The following is a 27,939-nucleotide window of genomic DNA, read 5'->3' as shown; positions in this document are numbered from 1 at the left end:
GTAAATATCTGAGAAATTAAAATCCCCCATTATGAGACTCTCTGATTTACTGGCCTACTCTATTTCCCTGTATAGTTTCTAATTATACTCATCAGAGTCATTAGGCCTATAGCACAGTCCGATTTTCAATTTTGATCTCCCAATGCTTATGTCACACCAAACTGACTCGACAGTGCACTGTCCAGCGATGTCGACTGGCTTCACTTCCTTGGATTTTATGTGTTTCTTAACTAATAGCATAACCCCCACCCTCCCTTCCTGTTCTGTCTATCATTTCTGTACACACTGTACTCCTCGAATTCCAGTTCTGCCTTCCTTATATCTGCGTGACACGACGTCTCTGATATCCCATTAATATCTGTCTTTGATGTTTTGAGCAATACCTCAAATTCATCAAATGTATTTACCAAACTCCTAGCATTGGTGTACACACAAGTATACATTCACCTGTTCCTATTCTTAGCTACCCTAACACAACCATTTAGTTTGTTAGCTACCTGAGTAGGATCATCAACAGTTGAACCATCGATATCAAGTGGACCAATCTGATTCATCCCCTTCCTTTTAGAGTTTACATGAGTAAAGAACTCTTTGCTGTTTTTCTTTGCATCCTTTGCCAAAGATTTCTCGTAATCTGCCATCCCTTGTTGTGGAAGTTGATAGCCTAAATAAATTTAAGGCTCAGCTGGACAGGTATTTCGAACAAACGGAGGGGTGAAATAGGAGCGTTTTTTTTTTTTTTTTTTTTTGATTTTTTTTTTTTAGCTATGCTGCATAAGCTTGCTTTCTTGCATCATATGCCTCTGCTAATGCTAATGCTAAAAATGCTTCAATAGATTCGGAATCAATTTTTTCCAAAATCCATTGTATTGATTTTCTGACATAACGAGTTTTAAAGATTGATATAAAGCCTTGATCTAATGCTTAATGATAGAAGTTGTATTAACCTAGTACAACTGTGGTGGTAGAAACATAACTTCAACGTTTGGATGACATAACTATTTTGATGGCCTGGCGTGCTGTCCAATAATAATAAAACTTTGAAATCTAGATTTTTCTACAAGTTGAATAGCACAAAACATAACACAGGGATTTCTCAACAAAATAAAATACAAAGGTTTTTCAATAATTTTTTTTGACTAGCAAGTCAACAGTAGGGACTCAAAAAGAGTGGAAATGTTGAAAAATTACATCGAACATAATAGCAAGGTTTTTCCAGCACAAAATCTCAAAAATACCTTGTTACGCGAGGTTTGCCGAAATTCTCTAACCACGTTAGAGCGAAATCGTGTTATATAAGTACCGTGTTGTGCGAGGATTGCCACAATTTATCAGTCGTGTTAGAGCAAAACCGTTTTGTAGAAGTACCGTGTTATACAGGGGTTGCCTGTATTTTGTATTAAAGAATTCACACCAATTCTTCTCGTAGGTTTTCTTTTTTTTTTTTTTTTTGTAGTTGTTGGCGCATATGGCGCATAGGCTTCTGTGGCCATAATGCACCTCCCAAGGTTTTTGCAGTACTTTGATCCAAGCCCGAGGCGGGAATCGAACCCGCGACCTTTGGGTTGCCAGGCAGGCACTTTACCCACCCGGCTAGCCCGGTCGGCTATTCTTCTCATAGGTATGTTGGAAATTAGTACATACACATTTCAGCATTACTCCATCCATATTGTAACACCTTTAATCCAGAAAAGATTATTTATTAATGTTTTTTTTTAACATACCTACTCAGTGGAATGCTATGCTTTTCCAGGAGCATGAATTGGGAACCAAGTGAAAGGAACAAAAATGAAGTTTATTACTATAAAAGTTCGTTAAAGCCATATGGTATTTTAGTAACATGGGCTGGATGAGGGTTGTGAATCCCAGAAGAAATTAATTTACACAGAAACAACAGGAAAGGAAAGTTAATGAGTATTGGGAAGTTGCAAGAAATTTATTGGTTAATGCATTAAAAAAAAAAAAGATTAGTCTTCTATTTTTAATTTTTTTTTTGTTGTGGGAGTTTAATGGCACATAAGCTACTATGGCTATAATGCGCCTGGAGCCTGTGCTATTCTAGCTCCTGTTCTGTGCTCCACCAGCCTCAAGTTGGGAATTCAGAAGAAATTATTAATAGAAAAACAACAAAAAAGCAAAAGTTATTGAAGTTCACTGTTTCTTTTTGGCTGTTGTAGCATATAATATTCAAGCAGCATGATTTAGACAAGTTTGGAAGACAAATAAAATGATTGACACAGAAAAAGAGAAAACTGAATTAAGCTTGATAATCTCCACCAACCATTCCCATTTTGTTAAGGCTGTTGAAGCCAATGTTGTTTCAACAGGAATGACTGATTTGGGGTTGGGAAACCATAAAAAATTATGAGAAAAGAAAAGAAATGAAGATGACCACTGCAAAAGTTACTGAAGTCATATGCCAGTTTAGTAACATGGATTGGTTAAGGGTTGGGAAGCCAGAAGAAACATTGCACAGAAACCAGAAGAGAGAAAAATAAATGAAGTGATGAAAATTTCTGAAAAGGAAAACAGAACGTGATGCTCCCATATAATAGACAAATAATAAAATAATAAGTGGACACCAATTAGTTGTTCTATGGTCTGGGTGAAAACACCTCAATTGGTCAAAGCATTTGTCCATGTAGGGGACTTGGACCCTAATTCCATCCCCTACACAATCTCCAGGGAAGCTTATCCACCTACCCTAAACTCATCATCAGTACTAGCCTATTACTAACTTCTTTCAATAAAACTACAGTGCAGGTCACAAACCGAATTTCAGATGATGAGGATTACCCAACCAGCATCAATTAATGATCTCTACGTTTGGTCTCTGTATGGCACTTCAATAGGATCTCCTAAAAATAATAGTAAAACAATAATAATCCTAAAAAAATTGGATGTGCATTAAAAAACAAAGGTGGATTGTACTCTCCATCAAAAATATAACATGTCAAGAATGGTATTGTGATCACTAAATTCAAAAGCGTTTGAATTTTGAGCAATTAATTTACAGCACAGCATGTTAAAAGTTTGCATTTTCTATTTTGCTTTGCCAAACACCAAATAGTTGTACTCACTGAATTGTTCTTCACCAAACTGTCACACATACCAAACTATTGCATACACCAAACTGTTGCATACAATGAACTGTCACATACACCAGACTGTCATAAAACAAATTGGCAACAAATTACGTTTGTTTGTTGTTTGTTTGGTTTGTTTTTAGGAGCATTAGCAACAAAGCCTGTATTGCTCCGGGATATGCTGTGGTCATTCCTTGACCTTTCCGTATCCTCCGTATTTGGTGGTGAACAAATTACGTGACCCCATGCAAATGACCAAAGAGGGTATAGTCATAAGCAGGATACAAAGGCATGGGAGTCAGCGCAACACATACTATTATTTGATGCAAAAGAAGACAGCCTTTCTAACCAATCTGAAGTCTCAGATTATTGGAAATCTTTTTAAGATGCCCAGATCACATGTATGAGCAGCACATATCCAACTGAACATGTCTGAATGATCTCACATTTGGGATTCATGACTGAGGCTGGATGATCCAACAATCCCACAGCAATTTGGATAAAATTATAGGAAAGCTGATCCATGTTGAATAAGATTATAGAAATATGTTTACTGTTGGCACCAGAAGATGACAAAATGCAACCACTGCTGTCATCCAGGTACTGGGACATGCACACAAACATCAGAACAAAGACTAGACAATTTGCAGGCAGAAAATAACAGATGTCTCCCTGAAAAGGATTACAAATTATGTTAATTCATCTTTGTAAAATCCAATATCAATAAGCATTAGTAGCAGACAACTGGCAAAGACAGGGCTGCATTCACATTGTACACTATGATAGCTCCACAACACACTGAATACAGAGAACTTATTGGTTCAGAAACCAAGCCAGTTTAAGGTTCCATTTGGGAAGTAGTATCAGAAGGATCAATTTAGTTACATCCTGGTGAAAGAAATGTTTTTGTCTCTAAGAAACATAATGGGTGCTACCCTTATATGGTACCCATTATCATAGACAATATAAAATTATCTTCAACTGAAAGATGTTTCAGAACTAAATATTAGACATCACCTTTAGGTACTGAGAATGTCCCACTCGTTTTTGCTCAAGATAATCTCACAGGACAGCATTACGTTGAAACCTTGGCTAGATCTATCATTTTGCCATTTCTCCAATGATTACATAACCTCTCATTCTAAGACTGCTCAAGCCCATACCACTAATGTTAGTTTCTCTACAATGTTGACATGGTTCCCCAGCATACAGGTTTCTGGGTATGTCTTCTTCTGAGCATGTCTGTGATGTGATGGTACAGCAACTTAGACAAACATCAACCAACCCAGTGGTTTTATGGGAATAGTTAACCCAAGGCATGGAGAGACAATCCTCAAGAGGATATAAGGCATCTTTTTTAACTCAGAGCCTAGGAACATATCTTGCTCTATTACCAGAGGAGCTAATACTTTGTAGTGATGTATGCTGAATGGTTTCCACATTAAATATAGATCTTGTGTTCTGATGTTTTGATAATTTTTTGCCTTTAGCTTTCCCTATTTATATAAAAAACCTTAGATCTTTGTCATATAAAGATCTAATAAAGGTAAAATTTTTGAGTGGGACAATTTTTCTAACAGAGGGTAGATCTAATAGCAATACAAAGGAAGGAATTTTTTCCTAATTTTTTCATGAATTTTTACTCATGTTATAGTTTAAAAACTTGCTGCTTTACTCATCTAGTAAATAATAATAAAAATAAATAAATAGTAACTGCCACATAAATATATTTATGATGTTTATAAACTGGTGTATAAACATCATAAATAAACTTTATGATGTCAATAAACTGGTGTAATATGGCCAAAGTTGTTGACAAAGGCCATATTACACAAGTTTATTATGTCTTTACAAGAGTGTGTGTTCATGGACTGAAAACCTCAAATAACTCATTTGGGGGGGAGGCATACTCTGCTATCTGAGGTGGGCTAATTACTATCCTGATTGAAGAGTCCTTTAGAATTCCTCCAGTCTTTGAAAAGAATCTAACCTAGACAGCACCCACAAATTGATTGAAAAGTGGTGAAACCATTTTAATATCATAGCAGACTTATTTTATGCTCATTTATGTTTACTTTTGTAGTTATGAAACAAAAGGCTAATAGTAGTTATTCAGATTGTAAATAGATTAAATGCAAGATAAAAAAAATATATATAATAAAAAATATATAAATTTCAGCTAGTTAATTATGTATTTTGGCTGCAAAAGAAATAACCAGTCCTTGTATTAAAAAAATGAAGTTTTTCATTAACATTAAATTCTGGAGAAAAAATAAAGTTCACTGACATATTAACTAACCAGAGAACAGGTTGCTACTATAAAATATTTAAAGAGAACAAGGTTCAGCAAAAAAGAATGAAAATGCCAACAGAACTTCTACCTTAGAGTTCACTGAGATGAAGCATGCTGTTCACAAAATATTTTTCACCTATGTTTAGAGGCAGTTCTAATTAGTACGTCTTTGTTCGTAGCATTAGAAAGGCCAAATAATACAAGGAAGTAAACTTTTTCTGTATCAGCTAATAATAATATAACAATAATCATCCAACAAAACAGAATATTCATACTATTCCCAATTCCACAAAGCAATCATCAAATTCTATTTTAAACTTTTTTTGTCAGACTCACTGCCTCCAATCACATTGAAGGAAATTTATTTCAATTTTTGACAAACTGCTGCTCACGGGTGAACTTCATGAGATCAATCTTCTGACATTCCCTAACATTTTATGCTCTTGTCCCTAGTCCACGTCTCACCCACAAGTGAAAATGGACCTTCCTCATTCATTCTACTCAATCCCTTCAGTGCCATATACACCTCAATTATATCTCCCCTTAGATGTCTAATTGTCAAACTTTACAGTCAACACCTAAGCAGTTCTTCATGTGTGCACTGCTTTGCACTAGTGGCCAATCTGATCACTCTTCTCTGAGTCCACTCCAGAAGTTGTCTTCTTTTAGGTGCAGTCTCCAGAGCCAACCACAATATTTAAAATGCGGTCTAACCATTGCCTTATAAAGAAGGATAATGACATCCTTCTCCCTACTAGCAAAGGCCCTATAAATCATAGACAGAACACCATGTGCTTTCCTAGCTGCCTTCTTACAATGCAGGGAAAATTTCACATCACATTGAATCATAATGCCCAAAACTTTTTCATCTTGAACCACTTTTAGCTCTTCTTCCCCTAGCTTATATCTGACTTCAGGATTTCTGTTCCCCAAATTCTGGGAAAATATTTCTGTTTGACTGCTTATATTTAAGCTTTAAAATACAAAAATCTTAAAACAAAAATCAGGAGGTGGTTCCACTGAATTTTTAATCAGTACAGTATTTTCTAATAAATGACTAACTGTAAGGTCATTCATAATTTACATGTATAATTTATCAATGATCACCAGTATGGATTCCATCAGTGTCGATCCACTGGTGATATACTGGATTATGTTACCCATCTATAGACAAATTGAATGGGACAGTTTGCTGAAACTCAGCACTTATTCTTGACATTTCAAACGCTTTTGATCATTTTTGGCATAAAGGTCATCTACATAAGCTTCCATCTTATGGTTTGCCAACTGTTTTTTGTTATTGGGTATCCCATTTTCTCTCTGACTGCTCACTGTGGGTGATGGATGGCACTCTCCCTTTCAATTTCTCCACTAATGCTAGTGTTTCCCAAGGTTCACTTTTTCTCCCACTCTTTTTCCTCTTGTATATTAATGACCTTCTTCCACTGACTAAAAATCCTAACTGTAGCTTTACTAGAGTGTGGTACCGATCGCAGAGTTGAACAGACACATCTGCAAGAAGCTCCACTTGATGTAAACAGCGGATAGTAACCGATGGCGGCAGAGAGGATTTCTTCGATTTTCCGACTTCAAAAACCATAAAACTTGGATTCTACATGCTGTGTACAGATGAAAACAACTAGTATTATTCAGGCAAGCTTGTTAGTTATAGTTGTTTTTAGCTATTGTTGGCTTTTTGAATGCGTTTACGCACAGTACGATTGTTACAGCGCTAGCGATCCTACTATTGTCGATTTCGATACTGCAACGCCTCAAAATTCCAAATATTGGGATAAATTTGTCAATCAAATTAGCTGGATACATGTTATTTGTGAGGGGAAATGTAAATTTCACTTAGATTAAACATATTCTTGCGTATAAGAATACCTTTCTTTGTGTGTGACTGTTTTCCCGCCAAAACTGGAAAATGTTGCATCTTGGGTTTTAATAGGCCCACGGCGATAAAATATACCTTAAATTACTCCCCTGGATATAAGAAACGATAATAACAGCAGAATGACTGGCAAAGACCAAAACTCATGGGAAAAAACTGAAAAATCAAAAAATATCGATCGCGATCCTAACTTGAAGGACCTGCCTGATTGTGGGATACAGGCACTAAACAATGAAGAAATCACAAACGAAGACTTAGAATCATGCCACTAATAGGCTAGAAAAGGCAAAAACCACGTAGAAAATACAGATCAAAAGGAGAATGGTAATTTAGACCCACAGGTAACAAAAACAGAGGAGAGGAAATTTCAGCTTATAAATCAAATAAAGGATCCCATAAGATAAATTAAAGAAATGAAACTGTTCCTAGAAGAGTTTCTTTATAAACAGACAAATAGGATTACATCTGCAACAAGATTGCAGATAGTGAACTGCTGGTCTGTTTTGGAACAGTGTGGTTGAACTTAATACAGAAAACAAAGTATTGAAAGCAAAAGTAGAAACAGTGAATGAAGACAAGAATAATTATAAAGAAATAAATACTTTGACTTACGCCCAAGTAACAAGAGCCACAAAAGCAGATTCACAACAAACTAAACAAACCAACAATAAGACTAGGGAAATACCAAAGGCAAAAGAAACAAACATAAACATTATAAAAGCTAAGCCTGACTCTACATACAAATCCAGTGAGGCAGTCAGAGATACTGTCATGACAAAATTAAAACCTCATTTGAAAGAAATAAAGGTGAATAACATGAGAAAAAATAAAAGATAATGGAGTTTTAATTGAAGTAACAAATAAGGAGGATGTTAAAAAGATTGAAACCAACCCAGAGGTAGTAAAACTGGGACTGCAAACAGAAAAGCCAAGGGGCAGAAACCCCAACATTATTATATTTGACATCCCTGAGACAACTCTGGAAAGAGATCTTATGTTGGATTTCTACAACAAAAACTTAATCAATATAATGGAACTGGATGAGTTTGCCAAAGAATTTCTTCTAAAAAGAGGGACAAAAAACAAAAGAAATGGGCAATTCAACGTCATTATGGAAGTGTCACCCAGAATTTGGAAAAACCTAAAAGGACAGCAAAGAGTCTACGCTGGCTGGACCAGCCATAAATTCAGGGAATTCTTTCCTGTACTGCAGTGCTTTAACTGTCATAAATATGGCCATACTGCCAGAGATTGCAGACAGAATTCTCCTGTCTGTGGCCACCGTGCAGTCACTGGCCACGATTACAAGAACTGCCAAAATAAAAATCAGCTGCCAAAATGTGCTACCTGTAAAGCAGCACGGCTGACTGACTATGCACATAGAATCAGGGATGATAAATGCCCCTGTTATAAAAAAACGGTAAAATTTACACAATCTAGGACCAACTATGGGCCAGACTGAAAACATAAATGTAACTAGGGCCCTAAATCTTGTCCAATTGAATGCTCAAAGAGCAAGAGCCATTGTAGACCAGATCAAACTCAAACTGGAAGAAAATAATATAGATATCTTGGTACTCCAAGAGCCCTACACACACATATGGGTAGGGTTCAAGGATACCCCAAGAGGCTATAAAATAATAGAATACACCTCAGGTGTCCCTTCTACAGCAATAGTAGTTAAAAATACTGACCTTACAGTCACAAAGGTGGGTCACCTCTGCTCCCCAGTGGGAGTGTGTGCCCATATCACCAGTGCTGTAGGACAGTTTTACATTATTTCACTATATTCCAGACCAGGAGAAGATATAAACGCAACTATTGAATACCTACAAGTAGTCACAAACTTGCTACCTACTGCAAATATCATAGTGTGTGCTGATGTCAACTGCCGGTCAGCCTTATGGCATAGTCGTATGGAAGACAGAGCAGGCACACACACAATGGCCAGATACTTTCAGGCTATATAGCCACCTCACCCTTTCAAGTGCTAAACCAACCAAATAACCTCTCAACTTTTAACAGTACCATGTGGGAGAGTGACATTGATGTTACTCTTGCCACCAATTCAATAGCTTATAAAATCACAGACTGGTGAGTCCAGCCTGGACCACATCAGATCACAGAGCCATTTCCTTCAAACTAAACAGGCAATTACAAACAACCCAACACTCCCTGTTGGATATCAAAAGGTATAATCTTAAAAGGGCAAACTGGCAGATTTTTTGTAGAACATACAGCAGCTGAGCTGCAAAAACAGGAAAATGAGTGGTCTAGATCAGGCAACTATAGCCCGGATGAGCAAACACTGACTATTACAAACATTTTAACAAAAATGGCAACCCTGTCTATCCCACGGAAAAAACTGAGGAGGCAGACAGTTTCCTGGCGGTGCCCCGAACTGAATATACTCAGAAGTAGGTAACACCAGGCAAGGAGACATTTTCAAAGAGCCAGAACATCTTGGCCACAAAATGAGGTGGACACACAGAGATTCTTATAGAATCTCTCAGGAATCAGTATACAGCCCTCATAAGGGTCAAGAAAAGGGAATGCTGGAGGCACTTGGTGGGCACTACTGGAAACAATAACCCCTGGGGAGTTGTCTACAGAATAGTGACCAACAAGCTGCCAAGAGGAGATGTCTTAGAAACTACTGTCAAACCAGATGGAACCCCAAACCTGTGTTGGGTGGATTCTGTAAATAACATCCTAGACAGTATCATTCAGACTGAAACTGGGAATCATTCTCCCACCCAGCTAAACATTATAAAAGAAAACACTGAATATGACAATGCCAATACCGAACTCTGTTCACCATACAAGACTTAGAAATAGCACTATCTAAAACCAAAAACAATAAATGCCCAGGTTTTGACCTCTTAGAGGTTGAGATTATCAAAAAATTAGCAGAAATAGCACCAGATAAATTAATAGCACTATATAATAACTGTATGACAGAAGGTATATTCCAAAAAATATGGAAACAAGCTGTATTAAGATTAATTCTCAAAAACCCTGAAAAACTCCCTACTGATCCCAAATCATATAGACCAATAGCCCTACTCCCTGTACCAGGGAAAATATATGAAAGACTAATATATAACAGACTAGCTCGATATTACACAGATGTAGGTTTGCATTCCAACAATCAGTACGGTTTTAAGCAGGGCAATTCCATTCCATGGAGGATGTCATGCACCACCTACTGACAACAGTTAAAAACACAGAGAAGAAATATATGCTGGCAATCTCCATTGACTTTGCTGGGGCATTTGACTCACTCTGGTGGCCTAGTGTCCTTAGGAGACTTTGCCAGACAAATGCCCCACAAAACCTCTATAAGGTAATAAACAGCTACCTTACAGACAGAAGTGTCTCATATATGCAAAAGGTTCCAGGAATTGACATGCCTTGTGAATAAAGGCTGCCCACAGGGTTCAATCCTTGGCCCTTTCTTTTGGAACATTGTTCTGGACGAATTTCTGGCCTTGGATCTGGGCCCCGTGGAAAGTCTGGCCTTTGCAGATGACATGATTTTCCTTGTAAAAGGTAACTCACAAGTGGTTGTAGAGCAAAGAGCAAATTCCACCCTCTTGCAGCTGCAGGAGTGGGCACAAATGCACATGCTCAAAATATCACCTGAAAAAACCAAACAAATACTTCTAAAAGGCAATCTGGACATAAGCAGACATCTACAAATCAAAATTAACACAACCACTATAAAAATGGTAACAGAACTAAAATATCTTGGAGTGGTCTTTGATTCAAAACTAACTTTTTACCACCATTTGATCTACTTGGCGAAGAAAGTGAGAAATTATGCAGGTATGATTGCCAGGATCAGTCGAGCAGACTGGGGCTCAAAAGAAAGACCCTGGCAGTCATATACCGTGCAACGTTCCTACCTGTTATCACCTATGGAGCCGGTGCGTGGTTCATCCACTTGGCCATAGTAAGAAATAGGAATAAATTAGAATCAAAACAAAGGACAATACTACTCACTATTACCAGAGCATGTCGCACAGTAAGCACACCTGCACTACAGTTGCTGGCCGGAACTCTTCCACTTTATCTGGAAGTAGCCAAAAGAGGCTTATATTATAGATTTAAAAAGGGCATACCCACAGAATTTCTGGGGATAGCCCTTGACACAACCAACACCTTCAATGATGAAAGAAAAAGAATAGCCACAAAGCTCCATGAGCTATGGCAAACAAAGTGGGAGCAGGAAATCAGGTCTGGTTACCAAACGGTTTCTGTCACGGGTATCAATGGTTAGCCCAGAGCCACCTAAGTAGTATGCCCCTGGACTTTTTACAACATTTATATTGACATGTCAAGGCTCCCTAAAGGCGAAACTAACCTCCTTAGGCCTGACCGATGACCCAAACTGCACCTGTGGCGAAAGTGAAGACTGGGCACACATTCTATATGAATGTATAATAAATGACATCCCCAGAACAGAGCTAATAGCACAGATTGGTCCCCTTCCCAGGGGAGAAGAACATCTGTTCATCACAGAAGAGCAAAATTATAAAGCTTTTACATCTTTCACACAGAAAGTATTCGAAATGCGCAGAGCAATACAAAGAATGGCAATTCAGCCCCCCAGCAATTAGACAATAAGCAATAGTAAAATTGCCCAAGTTTCCCACCATGCCCAGATGATGACTTAAAAACTGTTAGGACAGCAGTATTCTGCACCCTGACAGAAACCTGGGGCCCACACCAAATAAGTAACCATGCAGGGGAGGGAGATGTACAGGCAGCCAGGGAAGCAGATTAACTGAAAAATATCAGTAAGCTAGTAGCAAGGGGATGCAATGTATAATGAAAATGAAAGATAGAATGAATAGGCTGGGCACTGAGTGAACTAGGAATTATGGTAAAAGGGAATAAATGGCAGTTTTGGTGAGAGAAAGAGTGACCTAGCATGAGGGAAAGAGAGAGTGAATTGGAATGAGTGGAAGAGCAAATGTAATTGGCCAAAAGAATACAAAGTTAAAAATAACTTACATTACTTTACATATACTGTACTAACAAACATTTACTAACCACAAGCACTATCACTGCATTCTCCCCTAGCCTGCAGGGGAAAAAAAAAAAAAAAAAATATATATATATATATAAAAAAATGCAAGTAGAGTGAGAATGCAGATTATGAATGAAATAAATGTCTCTCTCTCCCACCCCCTTGCCTGGTGGGTTCCCCACTGCCAGCTAACATATCCAACCCCTGGAGCAGGATGGGCAGCTTGACCTTCATACCAGATTTGACACTGCTTGGACATGACTGCGGCTTTGCTGCCAACACGACATTGGCGATCTGAACTGGGTACTCAAACCTGGTTCCCTTTAAAACTCCATCCCCTGGCAGTGGGAGGGGAGATGGATCTCTGTCTCTTCCCCTCCATGCCTACTCCCCATACTTCGCCTGGTGGGGCTCGTCTCCACTGACCTCTTTGGGGATGCCTACTCTATCATCCCTATTCTTCTATCTGTTTTCCCCCCAGTCTTCAGTCCCCCCTCACTAAATCGACCAACTTACTTACTGCATACTTTTTTTTTTTTTTTTTGCCAACACCTTCAATGATGTGTTGCCACTGAAATCCCAGTAAACTAGGTGGCAGGACCTGCCAGAGCAATTTGTTGTGATACTGGATACACCCGGCTAGCCTCCACGTGGCAGGGTATGGGCAACATCAGGCCCCACTAGGGACCTGGCGACCAATAAGCCGGTCAAACAACGGGCCCAACATATCACACTGCACAGACACTGCCCACACACTTTCAAGTCTCTGGCTTGACAGTGTACTGTCCTCGATACAGCGAAACACACGCAGAGTTGGGAGAAATCCCAGGTGCCGTTTGACACAAACATACCTTATACCTTATGTAGCTTTACTAACGATAGCACATTGAATTCCATCTTCCAGTTTAAGAAACATCAGGCCATACCCTGCCACGTGGCAGGGTATGGGCAACATCAGGCCCCATTAGGGACCTGGCGACCAATAAGCCGGTCAAACAATGGGCCCAACATGTCACACTGCACAGACACTGCCCACACACTTTCAAGTCTCTGGCTTGACAGTGTACTGTCCTCGATACAGCGAAACACACGCAGAGTTGGGAGAAATCCCAGGTGCCATTTGACACAAACATACCTTATACCTTATGTAGCTTTACTAACGATAGCACATTGAATTCCATCTTCCAGTTTAAGAAACCTTGCCCTGCAAAAACAGCTTCAACATCTTGAATATCCACTACTAATGCCATAAATGCTGATCTCCAAGTAATTCTCCAGCGGAGTAAAGGTAACTCAGTAAACTTCGATCCTTCTAAAAACTCAGTCCTGTCAAAAAGGATTGCATCTTGCAAAAAGGATTCTTCTGCTTCTATGCTTCGACAACACTCAGATTTCTAGACAAGATCACACATCTCTATTAGGGATGTGTGACTGACTTCTAATCTCATGGCATAAGCATGTCACAAATATTGCTTTCTCTGCATCTGAAAAATTGGGTTTTCTCTTTCACTCTTGGCATTGCTTTTCTTCAAAAGAGCTGCTCACTCTGTACAAATCTCAAATCCACCCTACCATGGAATACTGTTCCCACATCTTAGGTGGTGTCCCATAACCTCTCTCAGGATTATACATTCCATTCAAAAGAATGGCAGTTAGGTTAACTGACTGACCAATCCTTTACAAAGTTTCTCCAATCCCTGTCACATAGATGTTCTGTTTCTTCTGTGCTTTTTCTACAGCTACTTCCATGGGCACTGTTCTTCTGAATTGGCTTCTGTAATTAATTCTCTCTCTCTCTCTCTCTCTCTCTCTCTCTCTCTCTCTCTCTCTCTCTCTCTCTCTCTCTCTCTCTCTCTCCAAACACGTGCCACAACCAGTCAGCATCCTTTTACAGTCCAACTTCAAACCCACAGAATAAACTTTTCTTCTCCCTCATTTATTCCTTCAACTTCTGTTTTTTGGAACAACCTCCCTTCACGCGTATTTCCTGAAAATTACAATCTATAGAAATTTAAGTCTAATGTCAATAAGTATCTTCTTTCATCTTCTCAACCCATGCACAGTACTAAGTACTATAGTTTTTAATACCTCTTGTGTTTGAGATTTTCATTAAAAAAAATAAATAAATAATTATTTCAATTTTTGATTTTTCATGGTGAAAACAAATGGTAAAACACAGACTACCTACCTTTTGAAAATTTTTTAGAGTTTTGAAAGATATGCACTTCAGGTGTTTACCCCATGTTCCAACCCACTCACTGCCTTCTGCTGGGAAAATGAAGAGTAATATTAGGTACCAAATTAAAAATTAATTCTAATAATATAATATATTATACAAGCAATTTCTATACACAGTTGCATATCAGATAAACTACAGAAAATTAAGCACACAAGTCTTCACATTCTGTGGTTTATCTTATGAGGTAACTGTTTTCTGATGTGGCACAAAAATATTCATTCTGATATTTACTGTGTCACTGAAAAAAAAACAGCGAGAAACACTACATGGCTATCTGTATGTACATCATTCATGCTGAACAAAAGTGGGGAGAAAAAAAAAAAAAAAAAACAGCATAAAATTACTTAATCAACAATTTTACATATTTGATAAAAGTAGTAGTGCCTTTATTCAGTACAATCTAGCTAATCCATGAAGAATTCTGTGCTAGTGGATAAGCACTACTTGTGCTCCCATCACATAGTGAAAGAAAACAGCCAGCAACCAACAATGTAGCATTTTTTCTCAATGTACAATGAATGAATTGTTTGAGTGCCAGTAGTGTCAGGAAATGAATGAAACATTTCAAGAAGAGGATGTCATCACACAGCACAAAAGTGCACAAGAACAAATTGCATGTTAGACAACATACAAAGTTCAGCTAGGAAGTTCTTCCTTATCCCCTCCTCCCACACCCAGAATTTTTTTTTTTTTTAGACTAACCTTTTGATCTAACTACTAAAGAAAAAAGCAGCAAGCACTATGAAAATGATGATGCAGTCAAAGAAGCAATGTACACACAGTTACAATGAGCTGAAACAGACTTCTACTATAACAGTATTTTCAAACTTCTCCAGCACTGGCAGAAATAAGCGGTTTTGTGATTTTGTAGTGTCTAGATATTTCTGAAGCTGTCTGTCTGTTTCTATTTTTGTACCTTCTTATGTGAAATACTTGTGTTCATTATTTCAGAACAACCTTTGTGCAATAATAAAGATGGTGGTGGATAAAATATATATCTGTACATATTTCATCTTGAAAAGGCAACCTAGACTAAACCTGAAACAAGGATATTAATGTTATTCCATACTACATACCTCTTAGATTTATGTTTTTAAAAATCAGATTGTGCACATTACTGTTTATTAAAAAAGGTAACTTATTACTACATCCATGGTCACCACCCTTGTTTTGTACCAGCAGCCATACTAGATTTCTTTGTTGGCCTCCCACATCAATGCCCAAACTCATTTTGTTAAAATTTTTTCCCCTCATTTAAGGACAATTATACACTATATACAGTGTGTAGACTGGGTGGTCATTTTATTAGGTACACCAACCTGATAGCAAGTAGGACACCCCTCCCCCCCACCTTTTAGTCTTAAAAACAGCTTAGATTCTTTATGGCTGTTGTTGTTGTTGTTATTTGGTTTTTAGGAGCATTAGCAACTAAGGCCATATTGCTCCGGGAATATGCGGTGGTCATTCCCTGACCTTTCCGCATCCTCCGTATTTGGTGGTGACGGTTCTTTATGGCACAAACTCAATTAGGTGTTAAAAGTGCACCACAGGGATGCTTGTCTACGTTGAGCTCATTCTACCTCACCCATATGTACTCAACTGACTGAGATCTGGTGAGTGGAAAAGTCACAATAGACCGAATTCACTCTTTTGTTCTTTGAATCAGTTCTCTACAACTCTGGCCTTGTAGCGTCCATATTATCCTGGAAAGAATGTATCTAGTTGGAAACAATTTCCAGGTAACCTGATGCATCCACCTACACAGTTCACCTATCCATACCTTGCAGTGTTGACATGCAGCAGGACAAGTCCATGGATTCTTGCTGTTTTTATCATATCTAGTTTCCCCATCATTGCGAAACAACAAACTGGGATTAGTCAGACCAAACAGCATTTTCTAATCCATCACTATCCAGTATTAGTGTTTGTAAGCCCACTGTACTTGTACCTTCTTGTTTCTTGATGACAGAAGTGGAATTCTGATTTATCATTGGCTGTGATAGTAACCACAGTGGTAACCTTAGAGGCATTCTGAAATGTGTCTATGGTTACCACTGTTGTACTGGGTTGTTATCTGACTGTAGTCTTTCTGTTACCCTGTACAAATCTTGTCAGTCTTTGTTGCCCTCTTAATCAACAAACTGTTTCAGATGACAGGATCACCATTAGCTAGATGCTATTTGGTCAGTGGACCAATCTTGATACACCAAAAACACGGTTATGAAAAAATTGCAGCAGGGTTGCAGTTTTCTGAGATATTCATAACAGCAAATCTGACAGTCAGTAACATGTCTTGCTTAAAGTCGCTTAAATCTTTTGACTTGCACTCTCACACTGCACTACAAACAAACATGTACATGAACAGCATCTTTACATATTTTCCCACCTGCTTTATACTGAATGGTGCAAACACATAACAATGTTACTGAAGGAGCAGCCCATTTCGTGAAAAGGGTAGTTATATCCAATAAATTGGAAACTTGTATGTCTTCAGTGAATTTATATCTTACAAGGCTAATAGGAAAATATATTAACAATGCTTTAGCTAAATCTATTACAAAACAATGTTTCTTTTGGAATTTTTGTTTCACAATAGTTTTGTGATCAATGTTTTGTGCAAGTTTTTTCTACATATTAAACGAAGTACAGAGGAAAATATTTTCCTTCATAGATTTTCATACCTGGTTAACGTAAGTAGTAAATTTTTGAAAAAAAAATTTAATGAAATCTGTTACACAAACCTATTTTCCCACTAAATTCTATTAGATAATTTCAGATGCAACCTAAATACTTGAACTGAAATTACTTCATCACCACCTATGTAAAGTTTATAGAATCTACTGTTGATAAGGCTATATCATATGTTTTGCAGATTTTTTCTTTGCCGCTTCTTCGGTGGCTGCAAAATTAAAAATAAGATAGTTTACCAATTAATTATCTTAAATACAGTTACTTAAGTTTAGTCTAAAAAAATCTTGTCAAATACCTTCAATTAACCTTATATCTTAAACAGAACTAAAAACAGAACACAGTCGCAAAAAACATCTAAAAACAAAACTAAAAAATTATTTCTTACTATAACTTTATAACTATTAAAAAATAGTTACTGCAACCATCATTGACTAGAATACTGTGAATCCAGGTATCAAATACCTTCGATTAACTTTATACATTAAATTATAAATCTCCATGTTCCAGGATTAAACTCTAGATCAGAGGCCAGCAATCTACTTTAAAAATAAACAAGATCTTGAGGTCTGCCTCCTCTATTTTTTTAAAATCTATCATATTGGTAAATTGATAAATTTTACCAAATAATTATAACATTTAATATTAATATATAAATAAATTCTATAATACTTTGATATTAATTTTTGGCTGAATACTTTGTTTTTCTGTAGGTATCTTTTTATTTCTATGCACCATGACTAACAAAAATATGCTTTATGATTGACCATTGTCAGGCACTTGCTCTAGACTGTCTCAAGGCTATTATTCTTTAGGACATTAGCATTAGTTGAGGCATATGATGCAAGAAAGCAAGGTTATGCAGCATCAGCAGAAAAAAAAAAAAAACCTTCCCATTTCACCCATCCATTCACTCCAAATGCCTGTCTAGCTCAGCCTTAAATTTATTTAAGTTATCAACTTCCACGACAACAGATGGAAGTCTGTACCAGCAATCAACTACCCACTGGTTAAAGGCAAATTTCCACACATCTATTCTGCAACTGTCTTTCCTCAATTTGAATCTATGCCCCCTCAGGTTTGGAATCTGAGCAAGAGAAAGAATCCCATCAGCACTGAGCTTGCTCAACCTGTTCAAAGCCTTATACAGCTCAATCAGATCACCTCGCAGGTGCCTAGTTTATAGGCACTGCAATTTGCAGAACTAAAGCCTTTCTTGGTAAGAACACCCCTTTGTTCCCCACACCAATCTTGTAGCCCTTCTTTGTACTCATTCTAGCAACTCTACATCATTCCTAAAATAGGGCCTCCAGACCTGTACATGGTACTCAAGGTGTGGCCTGGCTATTGCCTTGTACAACGAGATAATCACCTCCTTGTCTCTGCTAGCAAAATTCCTATATATCACTGGCAAGACTCCACGACCTGCTCTGGCAGCCAGTCTGCACTGCTCAGTGAACTTCATATCTGACTGCACAATTACCCCCAGGTCTTTTTCATTCTCTACTTCCCTGAGTGTAGTACCACACAGTTGCTATGTTTCTCTTGGGTTACTAATACCCATATGCAGTACTTTGCATTTGTCAATGTTAAATTTCAGTTGCCACTTCTCAAACCATTTGCCCAACTTATCTAGATCCTGTTGTTGTAGCATACTGTCTTTACTGTTGTTAACAATCCTGCCAACCTTTATATCAACTGCAAACTTGGACATTAAGCCTGATATACCATATCAATATCATTGATGAATACACAAAACAACAATGGGCCCAACAGCGAACCCTGGGGAACTCCATTAATAACATTAGTCCAAGAAGAGCAGTGTCCATTGATTATGACTCTTGTCTCAATCAACCATCCCTTTATCCATTGTAGCAACTTGCCCTTAATGCCAAAATTCTCTGTTGGTGGATCTTGGCCATCACTGTCCTTGTCTTTCTCATGATATCCTCCAGCTCGGTGTTAGTTCAATCTGTGATCCTGAAAGAGTATGTTAGCACTGGGACTGCATAGGTGTTTGTGGCTTTAACTGTGTTCCCTCTATTCAGCTCTGCTTTGAGCAGGCTTCTTAGTCTCTGATGGTATTTTTCAGTCCGGTAGGTCTTAATCTCTTTGTGCTCTTATTATCATTATTATTATTATTTTAATCTTTAATCACTCGTTAAGGAAAAAGAATGAAGCATAACTTAATAATGATATTCTACACAACAATTCCATTGACCCCATTTATATTAATGAACATTGTTCATTGGTTATAAAAAATGACTGCAGAATATAAGACAGCTGGGAAAACAGATACAAGTTTAAATTTATTAGGTAAGAGCAGGAAGAATTTAAATTAGAATGATAGACATAGTATAATTAGGTTCTGGATCTATAATCAGGCAGATTTGAATGATATGAGATGGGAGTAAGGTGGCTATTTCAGGGGGAAGTGTAACTATGAACTGATTTCTGAATGTATTAACTTGTAGTAGTAGTAATGGAAAATGATGCAAGAAAGCAAGCTTATAGCATCAGCAAAAAAATATAATAAAACCCTACACAGTTCACCTATCCATACCTTGCAAGAATTTTTCTAGTTCCACCTTGACTTTATTCAACCCATCCACTTTCACAACAACAGATGGAAGCCTGTTCCAACAATCAACCACCTGCTGGCTGAAGACAAACTTCTGCACATCTATCTGGCAACCATCTTCCTCAATTTACACCCCCTGATATTCTACATTAGTCTACATGTGTTCTACCTGATATTCTACATGTGTGTAGTCTCAGCAAGTGGAAGAATAGCATTAACATTTGGCTTAATCAATCCATTCAAGGGTTTAAACAACTCAATTAGATCTCCCTGCAGATAGCTTGAGACACTGCAATTTGCAGAACTGAAGCCCCTTCAGGTAAGAGGTTTTTATTCCCTTCACCAGTCTGGTTACCCTTCTCTGCACCTGAAATTGACCATGTACAGAGAAGGGCAACAAGGTTGGTGAGGGGAATGAAGGGATCCTCTTACCAAGAGAGGCTTAAGTTCTGCAAATTGCAGTGGCTGTAGACTAGGCACCTGAGAGGTGATCTGATTGAGGTGTATAAGGCCTTGAATGGGTTAAGCAAATTGAATTCTGATGGGATTCTTCCACTTGTTCAGATTATGAACCTAAGGGGACATAAATTCAAATTGAGGAAAGACAGATGTAGAAAAGATGTGAGGAAATTTGCCTTTAGCCAGCAGATGGTTAATTGCTGGAACAAACTTCCATCTGTCATTGTGAAAGTTGATGGGTTAAATAAATTTAAGGAGGAACTGGACAAACATTTAGAGAATTGTTTTGTAATTTTTTTTTTTTGGGCTGATGCTGCATAAGCTCATACACTTGCTTTCTTGCATCACATGCCACTACTACTACTACCTGTTCCAGCAGATCTACATCCTTCTTAAAGTAAGACCTCCAGACCCCCATACAGCACTCAAGATATGACCCAACCATGGCCCCATACAAAGGGATCACCTCCCTACTCCTGCCAGCAAAGTTTCTGTATATTACTGACAAAATCCCACAAGCTGTCCTGGCAACACATCCGCATTGCTCAGAGAACTTCATGTCTAACTCATGACTTATTCAGGTTGACTGAGCATTGTCTTTGTACTACTTTTTCTGCTAAGTTTCTTTTTTTTTTAATTGGTTAGTACAGTTTTTGACTCTTATCTATCTGTATTCCCTTTTTTTTTTTTTTTTTTTTGTTGTTGTTGTTGTTTTATTTGTTAATATTCTATTTCTCCAATTGTAAACTTCTTTAAGTAATCTATTATTGATCCTACCTTAGGTTTAGGGGGACTTACAACTGTGTTTGTTATTATGTCATTATTCATGGAAACGTGTGTTCTTTTGTTGTTGTTGTTGTTTTATTTGTTAATATTCTATTTCTCCAATTGTAAACTTCTTTAAGTAATCTATTATTGATCCTACCTTAGGTTTAGGGGGACTTACAACTGTGTTTGTTATTATGTCATTATTCATGGAAACGTGTGTTCTTTGACTCTCACTCTCTCTCTCTCTCTGTGCGTGCGTGTTTACTCTGTCCAAAGTATTGGACAGAGTAAACACACAGAAAAACATCACATGGTAACAGCTTTTGAACAAAGTGGATGATTGCTACTTATCCCAGCGAGAGAGAGAGAGAGAGAGTATAAGGAGCTCTAACAGAACTGACTCAAAGGGTTGTGGTGCCCTTAGCCAGTTTTTCTTTGGTGATGGTATCCATGTCCTAATCATATAAGTTTTTCAGTTCAAAAATAAATTATATATTTTTGATAATTTTATTATTTATTTTATTCATTTTATTAAAATCTTAAAATAAAAACTATAGTTTACCAATTTAATAAGCAGAATTAATTATTACATGCTTGTTAAATTTTCAGCTACAAAGATTTACTTTTCAGGCTTAACAGCTACAAATCTTTGGACTACTTTCATCAAGGTCTAAATTTGGCAACAGCACATTCAATTAATAAGGCTGCAAATTCATTCAATCTGCCTAGCATCATCACGGAACAGAGGTAATTTAATTAACTTCATCTCCGAAAATGCTCCCTTCAGCAATGGACACTGATACTGGCAACGTTACAAGAATTCCACAAAATGATTTGCCAACAATATCATCAAATTGTCCAAGCACATGAATTGAGAGATTTTTGGTGAGAGCATTACCATTGAAAGGGTATTGCATATATTTTAATTCTTCTGTAAATCAATGGTGGAAATGACTGATGGAAATGATCAGAAATTACTTTCTGATCACTATCTGTACACAGAATTTCTAAATCTATATTGGAAATGATTGTTATGCTTTATGATCAACTCAAACCTCTCTCTCAATGACTGGATTGCACTGCCTCTGAAAATGTAGAAACATTTCTAAAATCGCAAAATTCTTTCTCTGTTGTTCCAATTTTGTGTCAATGAACAGATGATTTTCATCTATTTTGAGGTAGTTTAGCATTAGCATTAGTAGAGGCATTTGATGCAAGAAAGCAAGCTTATGCAGCATCAGCCAAAAAAAAAAAAAAAAAAAACCCACTTCCACTTCACCCCCTCTGTTCGTTCAAAATACCTGTCCAGCTGAGCCTTAAACTTATTTAGGCTATCAACCTCCACTACAAGAGATGGAAGTCTGTTCCACCAACCAACCACCCGCTGGCTAAAGGCAAATTTCCGCACGTCTATCCTACATCTGTCTTTCCGCAATTTGAATTTATGCCCTCTCAGGTGATTATTCTGAGCAAGAGGATGAATCCCATCAGCATTGAGCATGCTCAAACCATTCGAGGCTTTATACACCTCTGTCAGATCTCCTCGCCGGTGCCCAGTCTCCAGACACTGTAATTTGCAAAACTTAAGCCTTTCTTTGTAAGGGCAACCCTTTGTTCCATTCACTAATCTTGTTGCCCTTCTCTGTACTCGTCCCAGCAGCTCTACATCCTTCTTGATATGAGGCCTCCAGACCTGTATACAGTACTCTAGGTGTGGCCTGACCATTGCCTTATACAAGGGAATAATCACTTCCTTATCCCTGCTGGAAAAATTCCTGTATATCATTGACAATACTCCATGAGCTACTCTTGTAGCCCGTCTGCACTACTCAGAGAACTTCATATCTGCCTGCACAACCACCCCCAAGTCCCTTTCATTCTCTACCACTGTCAGTGTAGTACCACAGAGTTGATACGTTGCTCTGCGGTTGCTGTTTCCCATGTGTAGCACTTTACATTTGTCAATGTTAAACTTCATTTGCCACCTCTCAGCCCATCTGCTCAACCTTTCCAGATCCTGTTGCAGTAGCATAGTGTCAGTAGTGTCCTTGACAACCCAGCCAACCTTTGTATCGTCTGCAAACTTGGACATTAAGCTTGATATACCATCATCAATATCATTTATAAATACAGAAAACAATAATGGACCCAACACTGAGCCCTGAGGGACTCCACTAATAACATTAGTCCACGATGAGCAGTGTCCATTGATTACCACTATCTGTCTTCTCCCCCTCAACCACCCCTTTATCCATAGCAGCAATTTGCTTCCAATGTCACACTGCTCCAATTTGTGTAGCAGTCTTCCATGTGCAACAGTATCAAAAGCCTTTCTAAGATCCAAGTATATAATATCAAAGCTATTCCCTGCATCCAGTTCTTTTGTGACTGCATCATAGTATCCAATCAAATTGGTCAGGCAAGACTTCCCCTTAACAAAACCATGCTGTGTCCGAGCTATAACTGAAGTCTTGTCTAACTGATCCTGCAGTGCTTCTTTAACCAGTGACTCCATTAATTTTCCTGGAACAGAAGTTAAGCTCACAGGTCTATAATTACTTGTGTCAGCCATTGATCCTCCTTTGTGAATTGGGGTCACATTTGCACATCAGTCTATGGGTACCTCCCCTGAGTCCAAGGAATCTCTCATAATTATGGCTAAGGGTTTGCTTACTTCCTTTGCTGCCTCCTTTAATATAACTGGATAGATCCCATCCACCCCGGGTGCCTTTCTTGTGTTTATCTTCAACAGTTTCTCCTCCACTTTACTCCCAGTTATTTCAAGATTCTGTAGCTTACGGCTAGAGTTGAATACACCTCTGGCATTCCCCTCGCTGAATAACTCCTCATGTGTGAATGTCGATGCAAAATATTCATTTAGTTTGTTAGCTACCTGAGCAGGATCATCAACAGTTGACCCATCAATATCAAGTGGACCAATCTGATTCATCCCCTTCCTTCTAGAGTTTACATAAGTAAAGAACTCTTTACTGTTTTTCTTTGCATCCCTTGCCAAGGATTTCTCGTAATCTGCCTTCGCCTGCCTAACCTCCTTTGTAACTTGGTTGCATATCAACTTGTATCTATCATAGGCTTCTGTGTCATGTGTTAATTTGTAAGTATCCCATGCATTTTTCTTCCCTGCCATATGCCTCATTAGTTCATCTGACATCCATTTTGGCCTAAACCTTGAACAATATTTCTTAGTTGGTATGTAAAGCCTAGTAGCTTCCAAGATAAGTTCTTTGAATGCTTCCCATTTTGAATTTGCTGTTGGTAACATCATCAGTTGGTCCCACTGTATAGAATTTAAATACTGTCTCAGTCCATCGTAGTCGCCTTTACGGAAGCAATAACCCTTCCCTTTACCCCTAATGGTAGTTACCTCTTTGAGTAAATCCCACTTCAGCACACTGTGATCACTGCCACCTAGTGGTTCATTTATCTGCAGATTCTTAATGCATGAAGAATCACTGCTGATAATCAAATCAAGAATATTACTCCCTCTAGTTGCCTCCCGAACATGCTGATGTAGAAAACAATCATCCAATAAATCCACAAAAGCCTTGCTAGTGTGTGAGTGACCAACCCACAAATTCCAGTCAATATCTGGGAAATTAAAATCCCCCATTATAAGACTCTCTGATTTACTGGCCCACTCTATTTCCCTGTACAGTTTCTTATTATAATCATCAGAGTCATTAGGCCTATAGCACACTCCTACTCTCAATTTTGATCTCCCAATGCTTATGTCACACCAAACTGACTCAACACTGCACTGTACAGCGATGTCGACTGGCTTCACTTCTTTGGTTTTTATGTGTTTCTTAACTAATAGCATAACCCCTCCCCCCTTCCTATTCTGTCTATCCTTTCTGTAGACGTTGTACTCCCCAAATTGCAGTTCTGCATCCCTTATATCTGTGTGACACCACGTCTCTGATATCCCAACAATATCTGCCTTTGATGTTTTGAGCAATACCTCAAATTCATCAAATTTATTTACTAAACTCCTAGCATTGGTATACACGCAAGTATACCTGCACCTGTTTCTATTCTTAGCTACCCTAACACAACCCATGTGTTTACTTGTACCGCAATGGCTCCCAGCAGTCTCTGAAATACCATGCATCTTGTTTTTCAGGCTTCTGCTCATTCTAATAGAAGCAGTGCAAGAATCTCTTTCACCTCTGCCAGTGGCTACTGTCAATCTATTGGTCTTTGTCTCCCCCCAAGCTAGCAGTTTTCCGACCCACCTAACACTGCCTCGATAGCATCAGCAAATATTCTTGCACCCTTTCTATTTAAGTGTATCCCATCCCTGTAGAAGCAATCTCTCCTGTTAACAAGTACAGTCCAGGCTGAAAAAAATTCTACCCCTTGAGCCTTGCACAATCTTTCCAGGGCCGAATTGCGAATTGATCGACAAGGCTCTCATCATATACTCCCTCCTATCGTGTCTGGGCAGAATTGCAGATACTTTCAAATTCAACCCTAATTCTCGGCTTTTGTTCAACAGTGACCTGTATTTGTTAAGTAATTCTGCCGGTTTCCTACTCTTAATATTATTAGTGCCAACGTGTACAACTATATCACCTTTTGTGCCCTTAAAAGATGATATTTGTGCCCTTAAAAGATGACTCTACAACGTCATCAACCTTTGCCCCTGGCAGACATACCCTGGTCCTGTTCCACCTATCATATAGTTGAATGATTCTGAATGAGGGGGTGGGGTGGGGGAATAATGTGTGACATAATATTCAAATTGACTTTGTAGAGGTCTTCACTTCATGCTTATTTGGCTCAAATTATTGAATCAAACAGTAAGGCGGCAAATAAATTTGCTTTAATAGTTTTTTTGCCAAAAATGTGGATTTAACTCTCTATATTAAATTCATTTTTTAAACTATTCACTTGTTTATTTTTGACTGAATTTTTTTTTTCTTGTTGCTCTTTCAATTTTTGAAGCCCCTAAACATTGGCTTGTTGTTGTTGTTATTGGAGTGAAGTTTAATGGCGCAAGGGCCTAAACTTTAGCATCCTGCGCCAATGCCACATTGGCTTGCCCCTTAAACTGGCCCTGGGCTATATTATGCTAGACCTAGTTCTAAATAAGGCCTAATTATATCAAACATTTTACAGTGGGGGAAACCAATAGTAAGCAGTGATCACAATACCATAAAATGGGTTGTATCTAAAGAAACCTATGTGGTCAAAGGTAAAAGCAAGGGCTTCAATTTTAAGATGAGGAACTATAATGGAATGAGATATTTCTTGGGCTCTATTAATCAGAGAGACTACTATTGAATGCTGCTGGGATACAAATATGCTATGGGAAATATTCAAGAGATCTATCTTCAAAACCACAACTGTATTTGTAACAGTGGTCAAATTCCATAAATATATATATAAAAAAAGAGAGAACTAAGAACAGGAATAGAGTTCTATTGTGAACACAAAAAAGAAGTGAGTAAATCAAATATATTCCTTAGCTCAGTGATGTGCAAACTGTGGGGTGTGACTCCTCTGGGGAGTCGCAGGATAAATTAAAGGGGTTGCAGCAATTTTTAAATAAAATTAGTTTTTGTGTACATAAAAGCTAAAAAACCTGTTATTTTTTCAATGCTGTAGATGTAGAATAGATACTGACAGTCTATTTTTTTTTTTTTTAGGAAGGTTATGCATGTGATGCAGGTGGCATTCTTACTTATTGTCCGTATGGAGAACATGCCTTAATTTGCCCACTGGCTATGGACACAGAGAAAGCAGCAGCAGCAGCTGACTAGTGTGACTTCTCAGTATGTGTTAATAATTCTCGGTACTATTCAACTGCTGAATAGTAATCCCTTTAGCTCTTAATTTCTGCACGAAGTCTGAAATTTTTTTTTTTTTTTTTTTTTTTTTTGATTTGGTAGTTGTTGGTGCATCGGCTTCTGTGGCCATATTGCACCTCCCAAGGTTTTTGCAGTACTTTGATCCAAGCCCGAGGCGGGAATCGAACCCGAGACCTTTGGGTTGCTGAGCAGGTACTTTACCCACTCGGCTAGCCCGGTCGGCTCTGAAATTTGTCTATATATATATTGCCTTAAGGCCAGAGGTGTGAATATGTGGTGGCAGTAAATATATGTTATATAGCAAGTCTGTTGATATGCCTTTTATTCTGCCTTGTAATTCGGTGACTTCACGTAAACTTGGATGTGTTTTTCATTCTTCTGCTACTTTTATTTTATTATCGCTGTTTTTAAGAAGGAAAAAAAAAAAAAAAAAAAATATATATATATATATATATATATATATATATACAGGGTGTCTCAAAAATACACGGCATAACTTCAGAAATGAGTTCCTCATATGTAGACAATAAAAATATTTTATATCAACATAGTTCCGGAAACGCTTGATTTAAACCCACTAGAAGAAATCTAGTGGGTTTAAATCAGTTGAGCATGGAGGCCAGACAGCTGGTCCACCTCTACCTATCCACCGACCAGGAAACCTTCGATTCAGGTTGTTGTTGTTTGGTTTTTAGGAGCATTAGCAACTAAGGCCATATTGCTCCGAGAATATGCGGTGGTCATTCCTTGACCTTTCCGCATTGTCCGTATTTGGTGGTGATGAGCTCAAACCCCGGTCTAATCAAGAAGCGTGTGCTACGCACTGCTGCTCCTTCCCACCTGGCTACAGAGGTGCCTTTCGATTCAGGTAATTGCACCAATATACTCTCCAAATAGTTGAATGTTGAACAGCCAGTTGCATTGCTATTCTGCATGTGCTGGTTCCAGGAGTGGCATGATCAACATCCAAAATCTCCTCTAATTCAGGAGTCTTAGATCTTGGTCGTCCTCTGTCGGCAGCAAGACGTGTAAAGGTCCCATGTTCACAGAGATGGTGATAGA

At 38.1% G+C, this 27,939-nt stretch overlaps 1 protein-coding gene across 1 annotated transcript in view; it reads right to left on the bottom strand.

Moving 5' to 3' along the window:
• LOC150090683 (tubulin monoglutamylase TTLL4-like) overlaps positions 1-27,939 on the bottom strand; it is a 188,119-nt gene that overhangs the window by 101,602 nt on the left and 58,578 nt on the right. The window contains exon 4 of the mRNA XM_090368609.1: positions 14,497-14,573. Coding sequence (XP_090224735.1) covers positions 14,497-14,573 — 77 coding nt within the window. The remainder of the gene's footprint in view (positions 1-14,496; positions 14,574-27,939) is intronic.

This window comes from Mastigoproctus giganteus, chromosome 1 (genome assembly GCF_048544385.1).
Source record: "Mastigoproctus giganteus isolate SK-2022 chromosome 1, ASM4854438v1, whole genome shotgun sequence".
Classification (NCBI taxonomy): Eukaryota; Metazoa; Arthropoda; class Arachnida; order Uropygi; family Thelyphonidae; genus Mastigoproctus; species Mastigoproctus giganteus.
The sequence above is the reverse complement of the archived record's forward strand: the minus strand, read 5'-3'. Positions and strand labels throughout refer to the sequence as shown.